At 42.6% G+C, this 23,589-nt stretch overlaps 1 protein-coding gene across 1 annotated transcript in view; it reads right to left on the bottom strand.

The window, feature by feature from the left end:
- The window catches only part of LOC131683941 (semaphorin-5A), a 717,090-nt gene that overhangs the window by 439,422 nt on the left and 254,079 nt on the right, over positions 1-23,589 (bottom strand). The window contains exon 4 of the mRNA XM_058966353.1: positions 9,759-9,858. Coding sequence (XP_058822336.1) covers positions 9,759-9,858 — 100 coding nt within the window. The remainder of the gene's footprint in view (positions 1-9,758; positions 9,859-23,589) is intronic.

Here is a 23,589-nt window from a genome sequence, read left to right as displayed (position 1 = left end):
AAGGATAAAATGAAATTAAACTTGTAGCTTTATAGCAACCGGAAGATCACTATGTTCGGAACCGGATCGCCGACTGGCCTCCTTGGATCCGCTGGGAACTCTTGGAATCACATTTGCTGGTAGCTGTTTAGCAAGTCAACCAAAAGAGAAGATATAAATAAATTTGGAGGATAACCAGCACATCTCGGACTAGAACCAGGTCGAAGGGATTCGTTTACCGGAGATCTGGCGCTACACACATAAAAAATCGTGTAAATTTACGTCTCCTGACCATGACATAAACGAGCATAAAAAATTACATGTACAATTAATAACATTACATTTTACATGTCGTTGAACTTTGCGAGTCACATAATTTGACTCCACATATGACTTTTGTTTAAAATGTGAAAGAGTGTAATTTTATGGCACTGCGCTTGGAAAGTACATCTTTCATGTAAAATTAAACAGAACACGGTTATATTTCGTCATTTCGTCAATTACGGTTTGTTAGATTGTGGCAAGTTTGGAATTACCTCAACGGTAAAATTCAGATTTTTTTGGTATGTAGAACACTAGCCGCACGACCCGACAACATGTTTAATGTCACGATAGCTGTCATCGGAAGCGCAAATATCACTCTCCACCACCCCAATACGCCGGAGATGCGCATTCAACGTATAATGATTGCCACCCGAAGGAAGTCACTACCTTCATCCTTCCTTTTTAACTAAGGTTGGTTGATGCCTTTCGGATTCCCATTATCTTCCATTATCTCGCGAATTTTTTCAATTTTCGAGCGTCCTCTGACAAGAAATACTAAAAAAATCGTTAAAGCTGTGCGATCTTTCACAAATATTACTTTCTAATGCCACTTTTCTCATTACCCGGAATAGAACAATGCGAAAGAACTCAAACTAATATCTGTATCAGACAATCAGGAACGATTTTAACATAAAGAACGCCCATATTTTCTCTAGAAAAGTAAGGAGTGCTTTCCATGCTCCATCGATCGAAGCGACTATTTGGATCTGTAAAGATGTGGACATGGTTGTATAAAACCATAAGTTTTGTGGAGAGAATACTTAGCGCGAGTATCTTTGCTGTCAGATTTGTGTATTTGAAGAACAAATGTTACGTTTATTTACATCATCATATTTTGATCGCGAAACGTCTATCATTTGAATCTGTTGTTGCCGATAAAGGATTTTTAGTTCCATGCATTCCGATCAAAGGCCGAATCGAGTATACGACGTAGGGCCCAGCTGCCAGCTGACATATTGTTTCTTTCGTTAATCCGTTGACGAACCGGTGCCAATGACCACGTTTTTTCAGTTTTCATCAAGTTTTTTATTTGCGTTTCTTACGACGCGAGTATTCGAAAAAATCCGACGTTCCAAAAGTCATCATAGGATGATTCTATTGTTTCAGATATAGTGGATGCGTTGTTCTTTCGATCAATGAGCACACTAATGAGGTAGAGTACAACGATAAATCTAACGTGCTTGGCCGCGCTAGTAGGCATTCGTTTCATTCCATTGTATTCAAGATGGTCATATTGAAATTGTCGCGAATATCACGCAGTAAGATAGATCGGTTATAAGAATGAAGACAACCCCATGACATGCCGTGAGAGTTGAAGTCTTCTAGAATATCAATAAATCTTTGTCTATGATTCGGATGTAACAAGCGACATTTTCTACACCGTGCTTTATTTCTACAATGGGCCCGTTGTTTGCAACGACGGCAGTCCATGCCCCGCAGTACAAAAAGGCGAACAAATCCGGCGAAAGGCTTGAAATGAGGCTGATTGAAAATAAGTTTTCTTTTACTTCTCGATTTTTGCTGAACGCAATTGCTTGCATACCATAATTTCCACTGACTGAAGCACAGGGATCTGGAAGGAGCACCCCCTATTTCGCAATTAAGGTCCTTCTTGGAGACTACACTATCAATCTCTACTTCCCTGGCGGGTACGTAGACAGAATACTTTTTCGAACACGGTCGATTTTTGTTGATCCTGATCCTGATATATCGATGATGTTAAATGGCTTGTCTTTGGTCCGGAAGTACACTATGCAGGGGCCGGTTGTATTTGATATAATTAGCATCGAAAAGGAGACTTATCGGCATTATTTTTGCCATCAGAGAAATATTCAAAACGACCTCCACTACCTTCCCATTAGTCAACACTATCATGCGGGCTTCAGTACCCGCGAAAAGAAGGTTTTATAGTAGAGAAGGTAAAATTAATGTAGCGAAATTTAAAAGAATGTAGTATTTTTATTATTTTTATTTAATTTGTTTATTTAATAAGGCAGGTTTGCGTTAGCTTAAAGGTGCCAATCTTGGTTTGTTTTACATTTCAAATTACTTGAAACTAGGGGATTACATATTGATTTTTTTTAATTATACTAAGGAAAATTTATAGCTATACACAAGGGGGTTATATAATTTTCGTAAGATTAGGGGGGGTCATTTAGTTTTTATGGCAATATGGTTTGACATTTTTAGCAGGAAGATTATTGAAGCAAATAAGTTTTAACTAAGGGGGACAATTTTTATAACTATCTTAAAACTAGGAATAACTAGAGAGCGTGATTTAATTTTGTAAAGATTCGGGGAGATAAATTAGAGTTATTTTTTGTGGTAGTAGAGTTGGGCATTTTCAATGAGATTATATAATATAATAGTTAGAACTAGAAGAGACAGAATGGAACGGAGGGGGTGGGGGGGGGGGGTAAGGGGTGATACTTCTGGGTATAAGAGTCAGGGGAGGGAGGGTGGACAAAGATGGCAGGGAAGAAAGTTATTAACTTTCAGTTTCAGGCATCGAGAGATCAACGGCATAGGATGTAGACTCGGATGGCCTTCATCAAAAAGAATTATGTACAGGGAGGCCGGGTGTTCTTCCTCGAGTCGGCAGGGGTTCCTTCAGACGGCTCAGATGCAGATCGGAAAGAGTTCGAGTTGCGCGTGTGATGTTCGTACTGTAAGTCCCGTGTATGTTGGCTCATTCGACAGAGATTTTTAGTGTCGCCTTGGAGTCCCATCAAACCTTCGTGGGTGTATGGTACAGGTGGAAGAGAGCGTTTCTGAGAATGATAGGAAATAAGAAGGGGCAGTTAAATTGTTATATTGATGGTTTTTATGATGGTGTATTATAGAGGACATCGCGACTTGCCAGCACATCTCGAATCGGGACGTTGGGTTGTCTTCCTCGGGCCCGGGGGGTGTCCATAAGCCGAGAACTGGCGGAACTGTACTCGGTGCACGCCCAGACAATGTACTCAATATCGTGATAGCCGTCGCCACAAGCGCAGATACCACTCTCCACGAGCCCAATACGCCGGAGATGTGCATCCAGCGTGTAATGGTTTGCCATGAATCGGGACATCACACGAATGAAGTCACGACCCACATCCATCCCCTTGAACCAAGATATCGTCGATACCTTAGGGACTATCGAATGTAGCCACCTTCCTAGCTTCCCATTGCTCCACGAGTTTTGCCAACTTTCGAGAGTTCTCTGATGAGTAATACTGAAAAATTCGTGGAAGCAAATTGGTCTTTCAAAAACGTCACCTTCTAGGGCACCCGCCTTAGCTAAGGAGTCCGCCTTCTCATTGCCCGGAATGGAGCAATGAGAAGTGACCCATACCAAGGTAATCTGGAAAGATTTGTCGGATAAAGCACTCAATAGCTCCCGTATTTTTCCCAAAAAATACGAGGAGTGCTTTCCACGTTTCATCGAGCGAATAGTGTCAATAGAACTCAGAATATCCGAGACGATGAAGTAATGGTCTGCGGGTAATGTGCAAAGACTCCAAGGGTATACTGAATAGCAGCTAGTTCTGCGACGTAAACTGAAGCGGGGTCACTGAGTTTGTAGGAGGCGGTGAATTTTTGATTGAAAATACCAAAGCCAGTGGACCCTTCGAGGTTTGATCCGTCAGTATAAAAAATCTTAGAACAGTCGACTTCTCGGAATTTATTTTAAAAAAATGCTAAATCGTGATGTCGATAAGTCACCATGCGAAAAATTCATGTGTTTTTCCGACAACAGGTTTAGTAAAAAGTTGTTTAATGTCGCTGAAAGACCATGCTGGTGCAGCTTCTCTGAAAGAATGTTGATCGAAACTGAATCCAAAGCCCCCTTAATATCTAGGAACACTGATGCCATCTGCTCTTTGCTAGCATAGGCCATTTGAATTTCGGTTGAGAGCAACGCAAGACAATCGTTCGTCCCTTTGCGGAAGCCAAATTGTGTATCTGACAGTAAGCCATTTGCTTCGGCCCAATTGTCGAGGCGGGATAGGATCATTTTCTCGAACAACTTCCGAATACAGGATAGCATTGCGATCGGTCGATACGAATTGTGGTCGGAGGCTGGTTTTCCTGGTTTTTGGATGGCGATGACCTTCACTTGCCTCCAATCGTGTGGGACAATGTTAGCCTCAAGAAACTTATTAAATAAGTTCAACAAGCGTCTCTTGGCAGTGTCTGGCAGATTCTTCAACAAGTTGAATTTGATTCTGTCTAGCCCTGGAGCTTTATTGTTACACGACAAGAGAGCAAGTGGGAACTCCACCATCGAAAAAGGTGTTTCGTTCGCGTTATCGTGAGGGGACGCGGCGCGGTAGATCTTCTGTGCCGGGGCGGAATCCGGACAAACCTTCTTGGCGAAATCGAATATCCAACGGTTTGAATATTCCACGCTCTCATTAGTCCTTTTTCGGTTTCGCATACGTCGGGCTCTTTCCCAAAGAGTGCTCATCGATGTTTCCCTCGTTAATCCGTCGACGAACCGGCGCCAATAACCGCGTTTCTTGGCTTTCATCTAACTCTTCATTCGCTTGTCTAACGTCGCGTACTGTCGAAAACTAGCGGGTAACCCGTCGTTCCGGAAGGTCTTAAACGCGGCGGCCTTCTTCGTGTACACGTCTGGGCACTCTTTATCCCACCAGGGATTGGGGGAACGTTTTCTATGTTCGCGCCGGGCACTGGCTTAGTCTGAGCTTGATTCGCACTATCGAGAATCAAGCCAGCCAAAAAAACTGTACTCTTCCTCCGGAGGAAGTTCTTGGGTAGATTCGATGTTGTCGGATATCGCGGCCGCATAGCTCTTCCAATCGATATTTCGTGTGAGGTCATACGAAATATTGATTGATTCCAATGGTCTTGAGCTGTTAGTGATCGAGACTACGATCGGCAGATAGTCGCTACCGTGGGGATCAGGGATTACCTTTCACGCGCAATCTAACTGTAGCGAGGTCGAGCAAAGGGATAAATCTAATGCACTTGGGCGCGCTGGTGGGGGAGGGATCCGTGTCATTTCACCCGTGTTTAGAATTGTCATATTGAAGTTGTCGCAAATATTGTGAAATAAAGAAGAACGGTTATCATCATAAAGGCAACCCCATTCCGTACCGTGGGAGTTAAAATCTCCTAAAACAAGTAGCGGTGCAGGCAGGGATTCTATGATGTCATGTAGCCGGCGGTGCCCATTCGCGGTGTTGGGGGGAATATATATGGAAGCTATGCAAAGGATTTTGCCTTTGGTTGTTACTTGACAAGCGACAATTTCAATGCCTGGTATTGAGGGAAGGTTAATTCTGTAGAAGGAATAGCACTCCTCCGTAGGGGGTATCTCGATCCAAGCGAATAGTATTAAAATCGTGGAAGTTAAGGTTGATATCGGAAGTTAACCAAGTTTCACATAAAGCGAATGCATCGCATCTCAAGCTATTTATTAAAAATTTGAAAGAATCTATTTTTGGGATGATACTTCTGCAATTCCACTGTAGAACAGTGATCAAATCCGTGACCTCGTCGATGAGTTAGCTATCGAAGGATACAATTGCTGAAAGGAGGGGCCATTTCGCAGTCAACTGCTTTAAAAATGATTTTACTGTAGGTAGAAGAGCTAACAATAGACTTTTAATGGGATCAGTTAAATTGAAAGTTTTTATTACCCAGTCCACAATGTCCGAGAGTTTGATAATTCCAGTGCCGCGATTATTCTCGAACTGAAACAGAGGAATACTTGGGATTTTTGATGTTCCGGGAAGTGCTGGAAACTCCTTCTCTGAGCTTAATCCTCCGAGACCAGGAGCTACTTGCTTCGGCTTGGTTGCAACACTTCCAAGAGATGTCACTTTCGGAGCCCCGTCTAAGGACACCTTCTGTCCTTTACAAGGAACTTTAGGAGAGGAAATGTTCCTCCTCTTCCTATAACTTCTAGGCACCCTAGTAGATGTTCCCTCTTGTGGGTCATCAGTCTCGCCCTCGTTAGGAGGCAAGTGAGCATAGATGTTTGTTGATGTTGGTGGCGTAGCTTTATTTAGCATTTCTGCGAAAGAACGTTCGGATCGTCCCGTAAGGGAACGTTTTAGTTTATCCCCGCGTAGTTTGTACGCGGGACATGCTGAGATATCATACAGAATCTCTGCACAGTAAGGACACTTCTCAGCATTCTTACTGCACGAATCATCCACATGATTCTCACCGCATTTTCCACAGCGGGCTTTATTGCTACAATGGGTGGCTGTGTGACCCAATTATTTACACTTTGTGCAATTCATGACCCGCGGCACAAACAGACGCACAGGCAGACGAACCTTGTGCAAGAGGACGTAATTTGGCAAAGCAGTACCAGCGAAGGTCACCCGATAAGAGTTTGATTGGGGGTACGTTTTTGAACCATCCCCCGCAACTACTACTGAGTGCAAACGCTTGTACTCAAGTATTTTCACTGGCTGAAGTATGCGGTCTCTAAAACGGCCTACCCCATACTGCAGCAGATCCTCGCATGTCAAACTCTCATCGGTGACAACGCCTTCAGACTGTACTTTTACAGCTGGAATATATACGTAATAGTCCTTCGTAAAGTTCTAGCAGCAAGCAATATCGTTTGCCTGCTTTGAATTAGCCAACACGACCCTGACCCTGTCTGAGCGGACCTTTCTTATTTCGGTCACAGCCGAGAACCGTTCCGTCAGGTCTTTTGAAATCTGTAACAGATTCAGCGATTTTGTTTTGGGCCGAAAGAAGGCCACAAAGGGACCGGTCGAGAGCTCTGGATATTGTTTGGGTCGGGGGAGAGCCTTGGGAGTCGATTCGACCTCCATTTGGCCGTCCGGGGAGGGAGCCATCGACACCGTCGACGCACGGGGTTAGCACCCGCGCAGACGGGAATAAGCCGTAAATGTGTCAAAAGAGGTAGATTTTACTTATCTATAAATTTGTTTCCCACGACGCACCAGTCCAGCTTATATAGCTGGCTATTGTTCAATCCTCACTACGCGAACAAAAGGCTGATTACGGCCTAACGGTTAACACACGCTCAAAAGAAGAAAAAAGTCCAAAACCTCGAGAGGTAGAGAATGTGATAACCTTGAACGGGGATTAGTACGATTTTTTATCTAACAATGACGGACTGGAAAAAACACTTGCTTCTCGATAGACCGCTCGTAAACGAATGAAAAGAATGGAGTAATTGGTACTTAGCTCTGGAACATTTGTAGTATCTGTATTCACCAAACACATTTTCGCTGAGCCGTCAGATATACAGCCCTGTTAACAAAGGGTGTTTCCAAATAGCCACCAGCTATTATCAGGGCATTTGAATTTTCACTTACACACACCATAGCTAAACTTTCGTCAGTACGGGGGGAAATCACTCCGAATCTTACTACCCACTCGAGAAATAGGTGTTCCGCCGGCCCTGATCGGTAGAATGAACGATAGATATTTTAGTAACCAAAACAAATGGAAGTATTAGTCCACTCCGATCGCTTTGCGGAATGCTGATGCTTCAATTCGACAGATTTCAAGGACATGTTTCATGTCCACTAATAATCTAACTTTAAAATTCCAAAAATATCTATTTACATTTTGCTAAAGTTTTGATCATTTAGATGTGGATGGATCGGATTACATGAGTTCATACCGTTCTCCCAATTGATATCCCAAGTCATCAGTGGCCTTTAGGAATATAATTGAGCATAAAATATTTATTTCAATGTGTTCGAAACAACATCAACAAGCATTTATGGAAAATGGAAAACGAGGCATATTTACACCGGAAAAAGTACCTTTCTATGGGGCAAACACACTCGCTACGCACTTTACATTCGAAAACATGTCATTTCTCAATTGTCAATATTTGGACAAGCTAGGCACAGAAAGTACAATATTGATGGACAAAAGCCCTCAAGAAAGTGCGTAACAGCACTTAGGTGCGTGCCGAAACCCAATCCAAACCACGACAGTGTGAAGAAATAAACAAACAATCAAAACAACGCTTACATCCAAATCTCACTCCGTGGACCTTTCCCAAATGCAAGTGCAAAGTTCACCATAAACAATAAACGCACCACCCCGAGGCAAAAATATACAAAGCAAAGCACGACCAACTTTAGTCAATAATTCAATACGTTAATTACCGAGAGACGAATGATCTCAGCGGGCCCAAAATGTACGCACCGGGCGGCTGCGCTGGGGCACCTCGGTTGATTGTTTGTGGACAAGTTTCTGGGCGTTGCGTTAAATATCCCGCGACAGCTCGAGGCATTTGAACTGTCTCGCTGGTAAATTGAATTTAGCATCTCGTTGACAGCTGCGCAGGGTTGCAATCGATTCGAAAGGTGAAACACGAGCTCTGGGTGAGCCGGACAGTTATTTCCTTTGAGATTTTTCATTAATTTGCAGGCGTGATGGGGAGTCATTTGTTTCCTGCTCAGACGTCAAGCGATGGCAACGAATTTTGAGCCTGACGCCCTTTTCAGCTCGAAAGGGGAACCGAGAATGCGATGGAAAAAGAGTAGGCCATCAGGGCCCGCAGGAAACAGAAACGTCAAAACTTTTCCTTAATCCATTTATTTACGTCCGGAATGGAGCGAAATATGGCAACTTTCTCGATTTTTTTTTCATTTTCATGTAGTTGCACTTCAACTTCAAGATAAATGAAGTTAAGGAGCAATTTTGTGATGTTCCACTTGATTTCATTTTTTTTTCTCAGCAGCGCACTCACGAGTCTCGAATTGAATTCGATGATGAGAGCAAAACCAGTTGTCAGTTTGCGTTACTGACAGTCGGAGCTGGCAGTTGATCTTCTTTTACTGTAGGCACTCCGTACTGAGGTCCTTCTGCAGAGATGCAATCTGTCGACGATACCGGCGCAAGTTGTGATCGTTGGTACTGAAACGTACGTACAATGATGATCGTGATGTGATTACAGCATCACCATCAGTAAGCCGAGGTATTGTGTAGCCTTTTCTGCCAGGCATGTTTCAACAAACTTAGTAAATCCGTAAATACCTACCTACCGCATTTCACACCCTGTCTTTCAAAACGTCACCTTACGTAACGCGCCCCATTACTTCCACGGTCAACTAGCGTAAGATTTGCTATCGGTCCTCAAATTTCGACAGCTTGTATCACCCAAAGGTCAGAACTGGCCACTATGTATTAACAGGTAGCGCTGCTTCCATGCAAACAAAACAAACCGAACAAACTGGTTAGTCTGGACCGGCCAGCTGACTCGACTAACTATCTTAATCCCATATTCAGCGTGTGTGATATGAACAAATACCTATACCAACAGCCCCCGAAGGAGTAGGGAAAGGTGACGGCAACCAACATAAACCCCATCATCGGTGCCGTTCGATACCTACCCCAAATGAAGCGAAGACGGCATCGATGAATGGGGGGGGGGTTACCGTTTTACGATTGGGAGCCCGCTTCAATATATAGCACAGTAGGCTTTGAGGACTTACCTTGCACCGACGATTACTTGATCGCGCGCCACATCGAACAGCAGCCGGGAGAATGACGTAACGTTGGCATCCGTAAAGCGATCCGATGTCGGCAGCAAATCTGCGGGTGGGAGGAAAAGAAGAATTTGCCATTAATAAGAACGTTCGTTTTTGGATTGGTATGATGCAACAAAAATTACATATTCCTGGAATTGAACTAGAACGATTCATGGTTTGTTGTTATGAAGTAATCCCGGAAGTATGTTCAGCTTGTGATTTTTTGCTTGCTGACGATAACCATTGCGTTTAAATAACCACAACAGTACGCAAATAGCTCGACCCGTTTCCTGGTGATAGGGAGTTGAATCACTGCCGTCAGAGCAACAACCAAGCAGCAAATACATTACTGGCACACTTTCTCATTATGAAACATGTATGATTGATGAAGGCTTTGCGTTTCAAACTAATTATTAATGCAATGTTTTCGATATTTCGGACCCAAACAGAACACTTCGTCAATGACATAGCGTCAGGTCCATTTGAAGAAGTTTCTCCCCGCTCTGAACAGAAAGCAATTCATGATTAGACAGATTGTCCAACCCGGCCAGTGACGCTCCGTCAGTGACGGACCATTCTGTTTGGGCCCCTCGCGCGTTACGCGAAAAAATTTGAACATCCTGCAACCAACGAGCAGATTGACCGGCTCAACGGTGTTACCGTTAATTTGCAATGCAAAAATTCCTGTCACCGCCCGCCATCGGACCTGTTCCGAAGAGGCAAAATCTCGTAAGGTTTGGCGCGGCTGGTTGGCGTTATTTGCGTAATAAATTGAGATGAACGATTTTTTTTCGTCGCCGCTGGTGACATTGACTGTCGTCCCCGTTGCCGTTCGTGGTCTATCGAGGGACACGAAGTATAGGATGGTGGCCAGCAGATGGCTTAATTTTGCGCTAAATGCGATCCATTCCGGTTTGAGGCGCCCGCCGCTTTCAGCGTCTGTTGACAATTTTTTATTTGGTTTCGTGGCTGGTAGTGTTTTGGCAAATTAGGTTCCATATGGTCGCGGAATTGTTGACATTGGCCTTTGGAATAGTTTTTGTTCCCTTTTCTATAACTTAAAAGGTTCATTTTTGTGAAAATATTTCATTTCCTTGCATCTTTGACATTAAAATATGCAAAATGAAGAATATATTTGAACACTGACTTGCCATCTTGGAGGCTTTAAAACATATTGTTAGTGCGCTTATATAATCACGCCACATTCTTCTAAAACTTTTAGAGAATTTACGACGAAAATAAATGGATCCGATAAGTACATTTAGAATAATTATTCCTATATCTATGTTCTTCTTTCGTATTTTCGGATTATTTATTAATTAGTAATTAGTAATTTATACCTAGGAGTTGATGAATGGACAACAGTGGCGAATTCAACAAAGTTTTATACCAAACACATTTGCAGCACCATCAAATGTTGTTTTAGGTTGTTGTGAACTTTCATCCGAGAGTTTTCACAATGGCACCCGCGCTACGGTATGGTGAGGCTAAACTGGTGTCTGACGTGATTTGATGGTCATATTGGTAGCGCTTCGGATGAAAATCGCTTTTAGCATGGAAAATGCTTTACTCCACTATATGGTGCTGGGGGTAAAACTAAAATGTGAAATTCGATTTGCGTCACGAAAATGCGGCATAATTTTAAACAACTGTAGCGCTGTTAATTATTGAAGGATTTGCGTAACTTAATTACAAATCTAATAAGAAAAGTTTAGCTTAAAAATTGATTGCAACTTTAAATTGGTATTTCAATCGCACACTAATCCGTATTATTGTAAAAGTATTTGTTGATTGATGTTGGTTTTTCATGATTCGAACGCAGACAGTAAAAAATTGTTATCAAACTTATTTGTGTATTTTATCGTACACTAGTTAAAAACCGAAAAATCTGCAAAAATGGGGAAAACATATACAATTTTAACAAATTTGCACAAGACTTTCCCTAACACAGATCTCATCTTGACACTCACAGGCGTCTTATACATTTCATCGCTTGATATAAAAGGAATGTTTCTGCCTTCAATTTCCTTCATTGCCATGCCTGCTCTGTTGGTAGATTGCTGCTGCTGCTTTTGGTAGGATAACTGGTACATCGTTTATTTGACAAGAGCCACGGAAGGGGAGCGTTTGTCTGTGTGTACTGGAAGGATTTTGTTGTTCGCAGTTCCAAGCGACGATGGCGCGACAGAATCGAGATAGCGAATTTCTTGTTTATACCGTGCGTATTGGTCCTGCTGACCAGGTTCGAATCGTTTCATAGGATTCTAGACACGAATAATAAGACATTGTTATCAGCTTACTTACCTTACCGTTCAAGCTAGAGCCTCGCAGTCTTCGAAGGGTCAGCAGGTCGTTCTCTATTTGGTCGATCCACCGTGCTCACTGTGTGTCCCGTCTTCTTGTTCCTCAAGAACCATCTTCACCGGGTCGTCGTCCGACATTCTTACGATGTGTCCAGTCCACCACAAACGTTCTTTTTTGCGGTATGCGCGATGGATGGTTCTTCCAGCAGCTGATGCAACTCATGGTTCATTCGCCTGCGCCACGATCCGTCTTCCATCTGCACGCCACCATAGATGGTACGCAACACCTTTCGTTCGAAAACTCCAAGGGTGCGTTGGTCCTCCACGAGCATAGTCCAGGTCTCGTGGCCGTAGAGGACCACCGGTCTAATCAGCGTCTTGTAGATAATCAACTTCGTGAGGCGGCGAATTTTATTCAACCAGAGCGTCTCTGAATTTCTCTACTGGTATCACAGTCGTCGGTTACCAGTGAGCCCAAATACACACATTCGTCGACCACCTCGATTTCGTCACCGTCAATCCGAACTCGGGATGAGTGGTTCACATTGTCGTCTCTAGAACCTCTTCCTCTCTCATGTATTTCGTCTTCGAAATGATGGCAAGGCCAATCCTGTTGGCTTCAGCCTTCAGTCTGATGTACGTTTCCGACATCGTCTCAAAGTTCCTTGCCAATGTCAATGTCGTCGGCGAAGCCTAGAAGCTGGACGGACTTCCTGAAGATCGTGCCACTCGTGTCTATCCCCGCTCTCCTTATTACACCTTCTAACGCAACGTTGACCAGCAGGCACGATAGACCATCACCTTGCCGTAACCCTCTTCGAGATTCAAATGGACTCGAGTGTCCCTGATACTAGAACAACGCACATCACCCGATCCATCGTCGCTTTGACTAATCGTGTTAGCTTATCCGAAAAACCATACTCGTACATTATCTGCCATAGCTGATCTCGATCGATTGTGTCATACGCTGATTTGAAATCCATGAACAAATGATGTGTGGGCACGTTGTATTCGCGGCACTTCTGCAAAACCTGCCGAATCGCGAATATTTGGTCCGTGGACTCATGAATTCCGCTTGGTAGTGCCCCACGAACTTCCTTGCAAATGGTGAAAATTGGCGGCAAAGAATTTGAGAGAGGACCTTGTAGGCGGCGCTAAGTAGTGTGATCGCGCAGTAGTTGCAGCAATCCAACTTGTCAAACCTTTCCTCCTGAAGAATCTCCTCTTCCCAAATTTTGGCGATTACCCAGTGCAGCGCTCTAGTCAGTGTTTCAGTGTGTTGATCTACAACGGCAGTTTTGTTGTTTTTCAGCCGACCGATCTCCTCCTTGACTTCTTGAAGACCAGGGGCCGGCAGCTTATCGTCTTCTGCGCGTGCTCCAAGATCCGATGCCGCCTTCGTCCTCTGCTGCTTCGACGTTGAGGTACTCGTCATAGTCTGTTTCCACCTCTCAAGCACCTCACACTCGTTTGTAAGAAGGTTGCCGTCTAAGTCGCTGCACATATCGGCTTGCGGAACGTATCCTTTGCGCGAACTGTTCAGCTTCTCGTAGAACTTCCATTTGTCGTTCACGCGGCACAGTTGTTCCACCGCTTCACGATCTCATTCCTCCTGTTGGCGCTTCTTTCTCCGGACGACCGAGGTTTGCCTGTTCCGTGCTTGTTTGTATCGCTCCACATTCTGTCTCGTTCAGTGCTGCAGCATCCTCGCCCATGCTGCATTCTTCTCCTCTATTAACTGCTTACATTCGTCATCGAATCAGTCGTTTCCTCGATTCGGAATCGCTGTACCTAGTGCCGCTATAGCAGTACTTCCTATGGCGGAACGGATCTCCCTCCAGCCATCTTCAAGAGTAGCTACGCCCCGCTTTTCATCCGTGGGTAGTGCTGCTTCCAGCCGCTGTGCGCAATCTTGGGCAACTCCGGCGTCCCGAAGTTGCACGATGTTGGGCCTTGGTGTCCGACTACGACGAGTGTTGTACAGGAGGCTGCAAAGTTCACGCATCGTTGGCCGTTGTCATTCGATACGGTATGCAAGCGATTACCGATCTAAACATTACCAAACCCGTCCTACCTGAGCGTTCATATAACCGTTGACGATTTTAACGTCCCGTTGCGGATAGCCGTCGTACACCTCCTCCAGCTTCGTATAGAACGCTACCTTCTCGTCGTCAGGTCTCCCATCGTGTGGGCAGTGTACGTTGATGATGCTGTGGTTGAAGAAACGGCCTTTGATCCTCAACATACACATCCTTGCGTTGATCGGAGTCTATCCAATCACGCGTTGACGCATCCTACCCAGCACTACAAAGCCGGTTCCCAGCTCGTTGGTGGTACCACAGCTCTGGTAAAAAGTAGCCGCCCGATGCCCACTTTTCCGCACCTTTTGTCCCGTCAAGCAAAGTTCCTGCAGTGCTACGACTTCAAAGTTGCGTGGTTGAAGTTCGTCGTAGATTATCCTGTCGAAAGCTGGAAAGCAGAATGATCTGCAGTTCCATGTTCCGAGTTTCCAATCGCAGTCCTTATTTCGTCGCGTAGGTCTTTGCCGATTGTTCCGATTCGTATTTTCTTCTGCATTGTTCGTAACGGTTAGTTTTCCAGGGCGGCTTGTTGTGCCTTCCCAAACCCCCTGTCTCGCCGGAGGACCATCGTGTCAGCTCTGTTTAGAGTTCCACGCTGACACGAGAATGATACATCAGCCGCCGCTAACATGGAAAACAGATTCTGTTTTGAGCCTCCTCTTACATGGGGAACCGACGCTCGGATGGACTCACCCTCCGAAAAGAGGGCCCCCCTTCCCTGTCAGCATACGAGCATGGTCCCACCGGAGTTGGTTACCCGATCTTTCCTATGGTTACTCGTACCCCAGCTGGCACCGCGGGGAGGTAGAGATAGGAGTTACTGGACATCGTTATCAGCTGACCGTTCTTATTTGGACAAATACATAATGGAAAAAGAATTGAATTAGAAAATTATTTCTATTTACTTGTATTAACTTTGTATTGGTTAATGGTCTATTCTTTTTTGAAGTAGAATATTTCTATCGTTTCAATATAGGGGCCCCGTTTCAAAATAGTCGGCAGGAATTTTACCCGAGCTTTTGAACGCTCAGCTGTTGATGAATATTAGATGTTATACTGAATTAAAACATTAGATGTTTGCGCTATTTGATTAGAAATATGTGGGTTATTCCGCGTGAAGTGATAAAAAAAGATGAAAGCTTGAAATCGACATTCACAGATTTGAACCAATTTTGGAGCAATTATTCATCTAGGACCAATATATAGAAATCCAGATTTTTGGGTCAATTATATCACCCCTTGGTCCATTGGGCACCCCCCGTTTTGACAAATTGATAAACCCTTGATTTTCTTTTGAATATATCTTCGGTTCTATTTACTCTAAAATAAAACCGCAAGATGTTTTTAGAAGGAAATTGGTCAAGGAGTCTAGAAAAAATATTAGATTTTAGCGGCAGTGCTGCCAACTATTTTCGTTTTACAGGTAAAACTAAAAGCAAATTTATCTCACAATACATTTTGAAAATTTTAATTTCATCGTGTTCCTCAAACCAACCGTTTCGAAGGAAAAAAACATTTTTATCGATGAATATTGAAAAAATCTTCAAATGGTCATAAAAACCGACCCAGATCTGCTACAGGCAAAACAAAAATGTAGTTTTTCGTCATTTCTCCTGTACTTCACGATAAATTATGTGTGAACTTAGTGTACTAAACTTGAATTTTTTGTCGTTATGCTCATGCGATTTTATATGACAAATTGGTGTTTTTTTCGCTTCAAACGGAATATCTCAGGATAAGCTCAAATTATATTGAGATAATAAGTGTTTTTTATGTAAAAATATCTGAGGAACACGATGGAACGAAAATTTTCAAAATTAAAATATATGAATTGCGAGAAATTATTGAACTGGAGAAATCGCATAGTTGGCTCCACTGCCGCTAAAACTACTATTTTTTCGAGACTCCTACAATAATTTCCTTCTAAAAGCATCTTGTGGTTCGATTTTACAGAAAATAGAACCGAAGATATAATCAAAAGAAATCAAAGATTTAAGCAATATGTCAAAACGGGGGGTGTTCCCATGGCCTAAGAAGTGTTTCAATTGGCATAAAAATTTGGATTTTGATATATTGGATTTGACCAATATAAAGATGACTAATTTCTCCAAAAATGGTTGAAATCCGTGAACGTCGATTACACGTGCCTTGATCACTTCGCGCGGAATGACCCATCGTAACTAATACTAATTCTAAAGAAGGTACAATTACTGAAAATAACGAAAAATAATGGATTTCATGGAAGTAGTTATTATCTGTACCATGATTGGTGCTCCTCCTCTTTGACGATGGAACTAAACTATTTTCGTTCGATGACCGGCCGCTTTGGCTGCAAACGTAAGCTGAACCCAGTATAAAACCGGGTGTCATATGCGAGTGCGGCATCATTCGCGTGTTAGGGTGCTTATAGAGTGGCGGCGAGAAGCTGAGCTGGCGCTGGAACTGACATTAGAATGCGAGATGCGAGAAACCACCCATTTGGTTTGCAGCAAGCAGGTTTCTCGCATCTCGCATTCTAATGTCAGTTCCAGCGCCAGCTCAGCTTCTCGCCGCCACTCTGTAAGCACCCTTACACTCGTGCTGGATAGACACCCTGGATATTAGCAATAAACCAATGTAGTGAGAAATAGTCCTGGCAAGGAGTAATGTTCAGTTCTTTATCCTTTCGAATGGCCAGCCGAGACGGGGGATAATCCTGGTCTACTTGTTATCACTGCTGCCAGGAAGAGAGCTGTTACTTCACCGACACGCTCGGCGTAGTTCTCTTTCTCAGCAAACGATGGATTCGGCCGACAGGACGTGCTGAGTGTTGGGCCATTAGGCCGAAAGCCGTTAGGCCGAAAGCCGTTAGGCCGAATGCTGCAAGGCCGAACGCCATTAGGCCGAATGGGTCATAAAGCCGAATGTCATTAGGCCGAATGGGTCATTAGGCCGAAAGCCATTCGGCTGAATGGGCCATTAAGCCGAATGGGTCAGTAGGGCCGAATGGCTCATTAGACCGTATGTACCATTGCGCTGAATGTCATTTGATTAAAGGCATCGTTTCTCAGACTAATTGAGATGACGGGTTCACGAGTTCCGCATGGCTAAAAAGTCATGTTGTACTAGAGGGTCCCACGAAATATCAAACAGAAAACGCGTTGATAATCGAAGGTGCTTGGCTTTTCTTTGGAGAGTGCTGTATATTCCTTAACATCGGTTGTGATGGGTTTATTTATATGTATTTTATTTAGAAACATTTTTTTAACTTTGCTGATTGCGGATACCAATACGTATTCATCAGCATTGCATGTATCATCCGGAACATTAAAATACACAAGCCGTATGTCATAACATCAAAAATTGAGTGTATGTCATAACGTTCGAAAAATTAAAATTTCAACCCAAATTGTTTCCGATGTTTACAACGTACCCCTAGTGCGTCATAAGGTCTCTCTGACACAATGACGTATATTCGCTATCAGTTTTAATGTTAGCAAGCGCCTCAAAACATCTCGTCATAAAATTTCTTTACGAGTACAAGTGGAACCTCCCTTTGAGTACTTAATTTCCTCACGCTTCACCAATCTTTTGACGATTTTCCTAGTCCATTTAACGAGCTACTTTCTCCCAATCTCGGTGGAGTTGCATGATTTAAAAATCTTTACGTATTTTTGCTCGTACAAAATAACAGATGCATGTAGCAACGATCCTAGAAACGAACTTAGCAACGAACAATAAACAATTGCTACCAGCTTTACGAGCCTGATGGAAAATTCGATCATCAAATTTGTTTGTCAATGTCGCAAAAACTGAAGGGACCGTTCTTTCTTCTTTACTTCAAAAGATCTAGTATACGATGTACCATGGAATTTGGAGTACTTCTTTGTGAGTTGGTAGTCTCGATTAGCGATCGTTAGCTAATTAGTCTCCGCAGCGCTGTCTTCCTATATACCCTCCGTCTTTTTGATCTGTATATTCCAATGTATTGAGTTACCAAGAACAACAAACCAGGTTGAAACGTGGCATGGCCAGTCGAAAATCGTTGGAGCACCGCATGTGAGGACATGGAAGACGATTGACGAACTTCGTTTGGACAGAAAGCTGGTAGTGTGTCGGCGAATGTGTTCCTTATTGGAGGGAGAACCGCACAGAGGAATGAATACGCTCAGAAGAATGAACGACTCCGCAAAGTCGTTAAAAATTTTAATACCTATGCAATTAATGAATATATTATTGCTTTTGTAGCAATAATTCCCGAAATAAAATATACGATGTTAACTGCTATCAGATGGAGTCCAATGTGGTTCTATAAGTTTTAGCTAAACATTCCGTAGAAAATATAATGTCGAAGAGTTTTCCCTAGAAAATACAATTACCAAACAAAACCATTTTGATTATAATATCAATATCCGGAAAAAATTTCTCAGATAATACCGTTCATCAGAAAATCAACCCCAAAGTATATTGCCAATGATTGATATTTCAAAATAAAATCCCATTTTTAAAAAGCATAGATAATAAAAGAAAATTAAAATAAAAAAATCAGTTTGACTTAATATAACCGCTAGCCACAACTATTTTTCGGTTGTTACACTGCCCTAGCGCATGCGGCCTAGCCGCATAACCGAGGCCAAGGATCTGAAGCGGCGTAAAGCCGCTGAGGATCCGCCGGAAGAGGTGGCCGCCGACCCGCCGTCGGAAGCGGCGGCCTCTCGCAAGCAAACCTATGATCCACTCGTTTGCCCGGATTACTCAAACATAGGGGCTTAAATTAGTTTAAGTCCGACGGAGCGGAGCGATGTCGGACAGCACTTGGCATAAAGCGATGTGGCGTAGCCACATTAAGCGTCGCTTTCATTTATTTGTTCCATTACAGCAACGAGAAAGGTGTTGTAAATATTCTAAACATTATTATTGTAAGTTTTTAAAAATCGTAAAAAGTCACCCTTCATTGAAAGTTTTCAGTTACAACCGCAATACGTATTTATCATTCTCTTTGGTCTATTCGGCCTAATGACCTATTCGGCCTAATGCCTGATTCGTCCTAATGACCCATTCGGCCTAATGACCCATCCGGCCCAATGACCCATTCGGCCTAATGACCCATTCGGCCTAATGAAACGTTCGGCCTAATGACCCATTCGGTCAAATGGCCTTTGGCCTAATGACCCTTTCGGCCTAATGGCAGTCGGCCGAACGACATTCGGCCGAACGACATTCGGCATACCGGCTTTCGGCCTAATGACCCAGCACCATATCCAGGCCATTCTGCTGTCTAAGAAGAGCAACAAGAAACCGAAGAAATCTGCTACCAACAGAGAGAAGAAGAAAAACGCTGGTGGAGAGAGGACCAAAAAGCCAAAGGCTGTCGCTAAGGAGACGGCTGCAAAGAAGGCCAAAGCTACCCTGCAAAAGCCGTAGCAGCTGCTTGCCATCGAAGGACCACTTGGGGCCAGGGGCCCGGGAAACTTTTGAATTGAGAGGCCCCTATAATTGAGAAGGTATATAAAGATACATCCACCAATTTCATGGACCAGAGACCAACGGCTTTACTTCCCTTCCGAAGGAAGATGTCATCACAGATTTTTTCACCTCAGAAAAATCTCAACGACCTCGGCTGGAATTGAACCCAGGCCAACTGGAATGAGTGGCGGTCACGCTTACCACTCAACCACCGGCGCCGTCATAGGCGACACCCGCCAGATGATAAAGGGGAATAAACTATTTCAACATCAGATTCCCGATTTAAAAAACTTTTCAGATGCTCCTTATTTTCGTCTAAATTTCCATATCAATGTTATAAAAAATTTTAATAATTTTTTTCAGGTGCTATCGGACCAAAAGTTACAAGTTGAGCTTTTGGGCTGGAGTCGACTTTGAAAAGACGCGTTTTGCAAAAATGTTATTACTGCGATAATTATTTATTCATGTTCTCAAGCTGACATTGTACAGTACGTAAGACGAATAACAAGCATTCAACGAAAATATGCCAACATACCTTGCAAAAATTCATTTTTTTTCTCCATTTTCTCACACTTCGTCATAAATCTCGGCGTAGATGTGCGGGCATGATCGCGATAGCATGTTCGGTTTTCTGTATCATCGCGAAGGGCTCGAGCGGTATGTTGTTATGTTAATGCGTTAGAACACGTGGCCGAAGGAATTCGATTATAAACCCGTATGGTTGTTTTCTTATTCGCGTGGGCTCTTGAATATTCGCGCCAACCGCGAACCAGATGATGAATTTTGAGTTTTGATTGCGCGACAATGAACGTTTGTGTAATCGCACTTGTTAAAATCATGTTAAAACGTTCACTTTATTACAGGGGGGTTCTCATGTTTTCCTGGATAAACTTGTTGTACTATCCCGCAGGTCTCGAGAGTTTGTAGGTTAAAGAAATTTGCGTGTATAAATTCATTGGTATAACTGCTTGCATATTCGCGAGGGCTTTTGAATATTCGCGCGAACCGCGATTTGAGTGTAGGCTTTAGAACTAGGAAAAGAGTTTCCCCCTATCACTAGCGTATCCGGCCTTGGCACTCTAAGACTTTTAGTATACATCTGTTTATTTAGAAGATGACTGAAATTGTGTGCTTAAGGTACTAGGGCCAAAGGGGCTTGTGAATGTGACCGATACACCGGACCGTTGCCTCGCTGCGCCGATCGTTAGGTCTCTGAATTGCATTGTGTTGAAAAGTTCTTTTGCAGCGACCGCGACATTTCAGGAACCAATTCGTCGATCATTCTGTAATTTTTAACAGCTTTGCTTTTACCCGCTATGCGGTCATTTAAATAAGTTGGGCAGTAATGGATTAATGCGATAATAGTCAACGAATGTATAAAGTTGTTACAGCTTCAAATCATCAACCATTTGAAGAACCGTGTTAATAGTATGTACCTATACTGCTTCCTTAGGGAACTGCTAACAAACAGTGTGCTTTACATTACTTGTCAGATTAGAAACTTTTTTTTCGTAGAACTCACAAATGAAAACTCATTCAGTCAGAAAAAAAACATTTTACGTGAAATTAGAAACATTTGAGCTTACACATCGAAGTGACCTCAGTTTTACCGCTGGAATAGACATTGACCGAAAAATCATACATGACAAGCTTACACAACATAAAGCTCGAGTTAAATGACGAAACAAAACTTTGAATCTTTCAATAAACATTCCAAGTTCAAAATATCTAAAAGGTTTCGGGAATTCAATTAAGGGCAACCTCAACATCCATGCTGCTAAATTTGTATAACCCGAAATATTCATAAATTCTAGTTATTCAAAAACAATTGTCTTTATTAGAACTAGCACCATATACTTAATCCTACTTTAAATGCTTATATTTTCACACAAGGTTCCTAAGTTGAAGATGACTGATTATTCTGGAACGAATTCTGGTAACGCTTCATATCAGAAAAATTGCTCCAAGTGGCTTCGAATAAAGAATTTCGAAGATATAGAAAGAATCACACGAGGAAATTATCACGTGCATTACCGAATGAATATACTTTCACTGGATTAATGGTAGCTTCCGGCCCTACAAATTTCCACTTTGAAACGTGAGTGAAAGAACGATAATTTAGACTATCCACAAGAAGTACAAGACTTACTAACTTTCTATGCAGTTTATTGCAAAATAAACTAATATAATTAAATAAAGCCCAAGAAATACAAAAATGTGTTTCAGTACCATCGTATGCCTGAAAATATATCTAAAATTTATTGGTTTTGAATAATATAGCATTCAACCAGATTGCAACACTAAAACCAAAACTGACGTTTTCCATATTGGTAGGAATTTGTGTCTTGGGACCACCCTAATCAATCCAAAATCATTTTTTGTGGAATCAAATATGCCGAAATTTAATTCAGAGTACTAAAATAACATATTTTTGCGATATCGAAAGTTTTAGAGATTTTGATCATCTTTTGTTCTAAGTGGCATCACTGTGCACTTGTATAATTGCACTTGAGATGGCGTTTATAAATTCGAAAATGCTAACATATTCACTTGATCTTACATGTTTCTATGTATGCGAAACGGCGGGCGTAGGTGATCGCGATGGCATTATTGCAAGCGTGCTTTGATATGTCTTATCGCAAAGGACACGAGCGTTTCTATGTTAACGTGTTTAATCGCGTGTCCGTTTTGATTTCGCGTATGCTAGCGTGTGTATAACTTCGCGAGTTTAAATTCGTTTACATTACCGAGAAACCGTTTGTATATTCGCGTGGGCTTTTAAATGTTCGCATTTTGATGTTTAATTTTGAATGTACGCTTCTGATGAAGGAAGAAGGTGAGCTTCCTACCTCACTGGAGTTTGCAACTATGGCGCTCTGAGACTTGTTATCTACTGTATATAAGTTCCTTATTTAAGATTGATAGCTCCCGGACGAGTATGATTATGACCGCGCGAGAACGGGCATTTGTATGTTTGTACATATTGCGTGGGCGTAGGAATACGGGAGTGATCACATTGGAGACCGGGTTTGTATTATTGCGAAAGTTTCGAACGTTTGTATATAATTGTGTCGCGTATGGTAGAGCGTTTGTAATGTCGTGTATATAAATGCCTGTCTATAACCGTGAAGTCGTTTGCAGATTTGTGGCTTTTGAGTGTCGCCGAGAAAGAAACGCCAAAGAGAAAAACGACACATTGATTAAACATTGATTCAGTAAAGGTTGGATGAACTGACGACTCGAATGTTACAATATATTAGAGAAAGGTATTAGATATTATGATAATTATGTGCATTCAATCCGCCAGTCGTCAGGGTATCCCTTCGCTTCTATCCGCCAGCTGAAGCACCTTGCTACCAGATTATAGGGATCACCAGAATCTAAGAGCTAAAACTCTCCAAGTATCAAAATTGTAGATCGAAGGCCTCCGCCAGGCCCACGGGCTAATCCTCCAAATTTGTCCACAAACTATGTGACTATAATACATCAAACTGGGGGCTGACAAATATGAACATTATAGAATGAAAAATTGGTGGGAAAGGAACACCGAGTAAAACATATACATTAAAAATATTAAGTTTCTGAAAAAATGTAAGTGTTCGATAATTTTAAAACAGCCCCAAAAGTTATTACAAGCTTACAGTCCTGCGTTTACTCTCAAATCAATCCATGCAAATCTACCTTCAATTATGTTGTTACAAAGAGCTAAACCGCTTTTAAAATTCCGTTTTTCAAAGTACAATAAAAGAAAATTTTGAAAAACTGTCTTTTAAGGAAGAAATACGATATCCAGAGAAGTTCTGAGAATTTGTTTTGTATGTACATACACCCGCTTGAAAGACTGACGGTGTAGAACCTAGGGCCTTGTATAACCTATAGTAGGGACCACAGCCTCCTGCTCCGACACCACAGTCTCTTTTAGAGCCTTCAGTATAACATCCAAGAGTGCCTTCTGGAAACGGATAT

This window comes from Topomyia yanbarensis, chromosome 2 (genome assembly GCF_030247195.1).
Source record: "Topomyia yanbarensis strain Yona2022 chromosome 2, ASM3024719v1, whole genome shotgun sequence".
Classification (NCBI taxonomy): domain Eukaryota; kingdom Metazoa; phylum Arthropoda; class Insecta; order Diptera; family Culicidae; genus Topomyia; species Topomyia yanbarensis.
The sequence above is the reverse complement of the archived record's forward strand: the minus strand, read 5'-3'. Positions and strand labels throughout refer to the sequence as shown.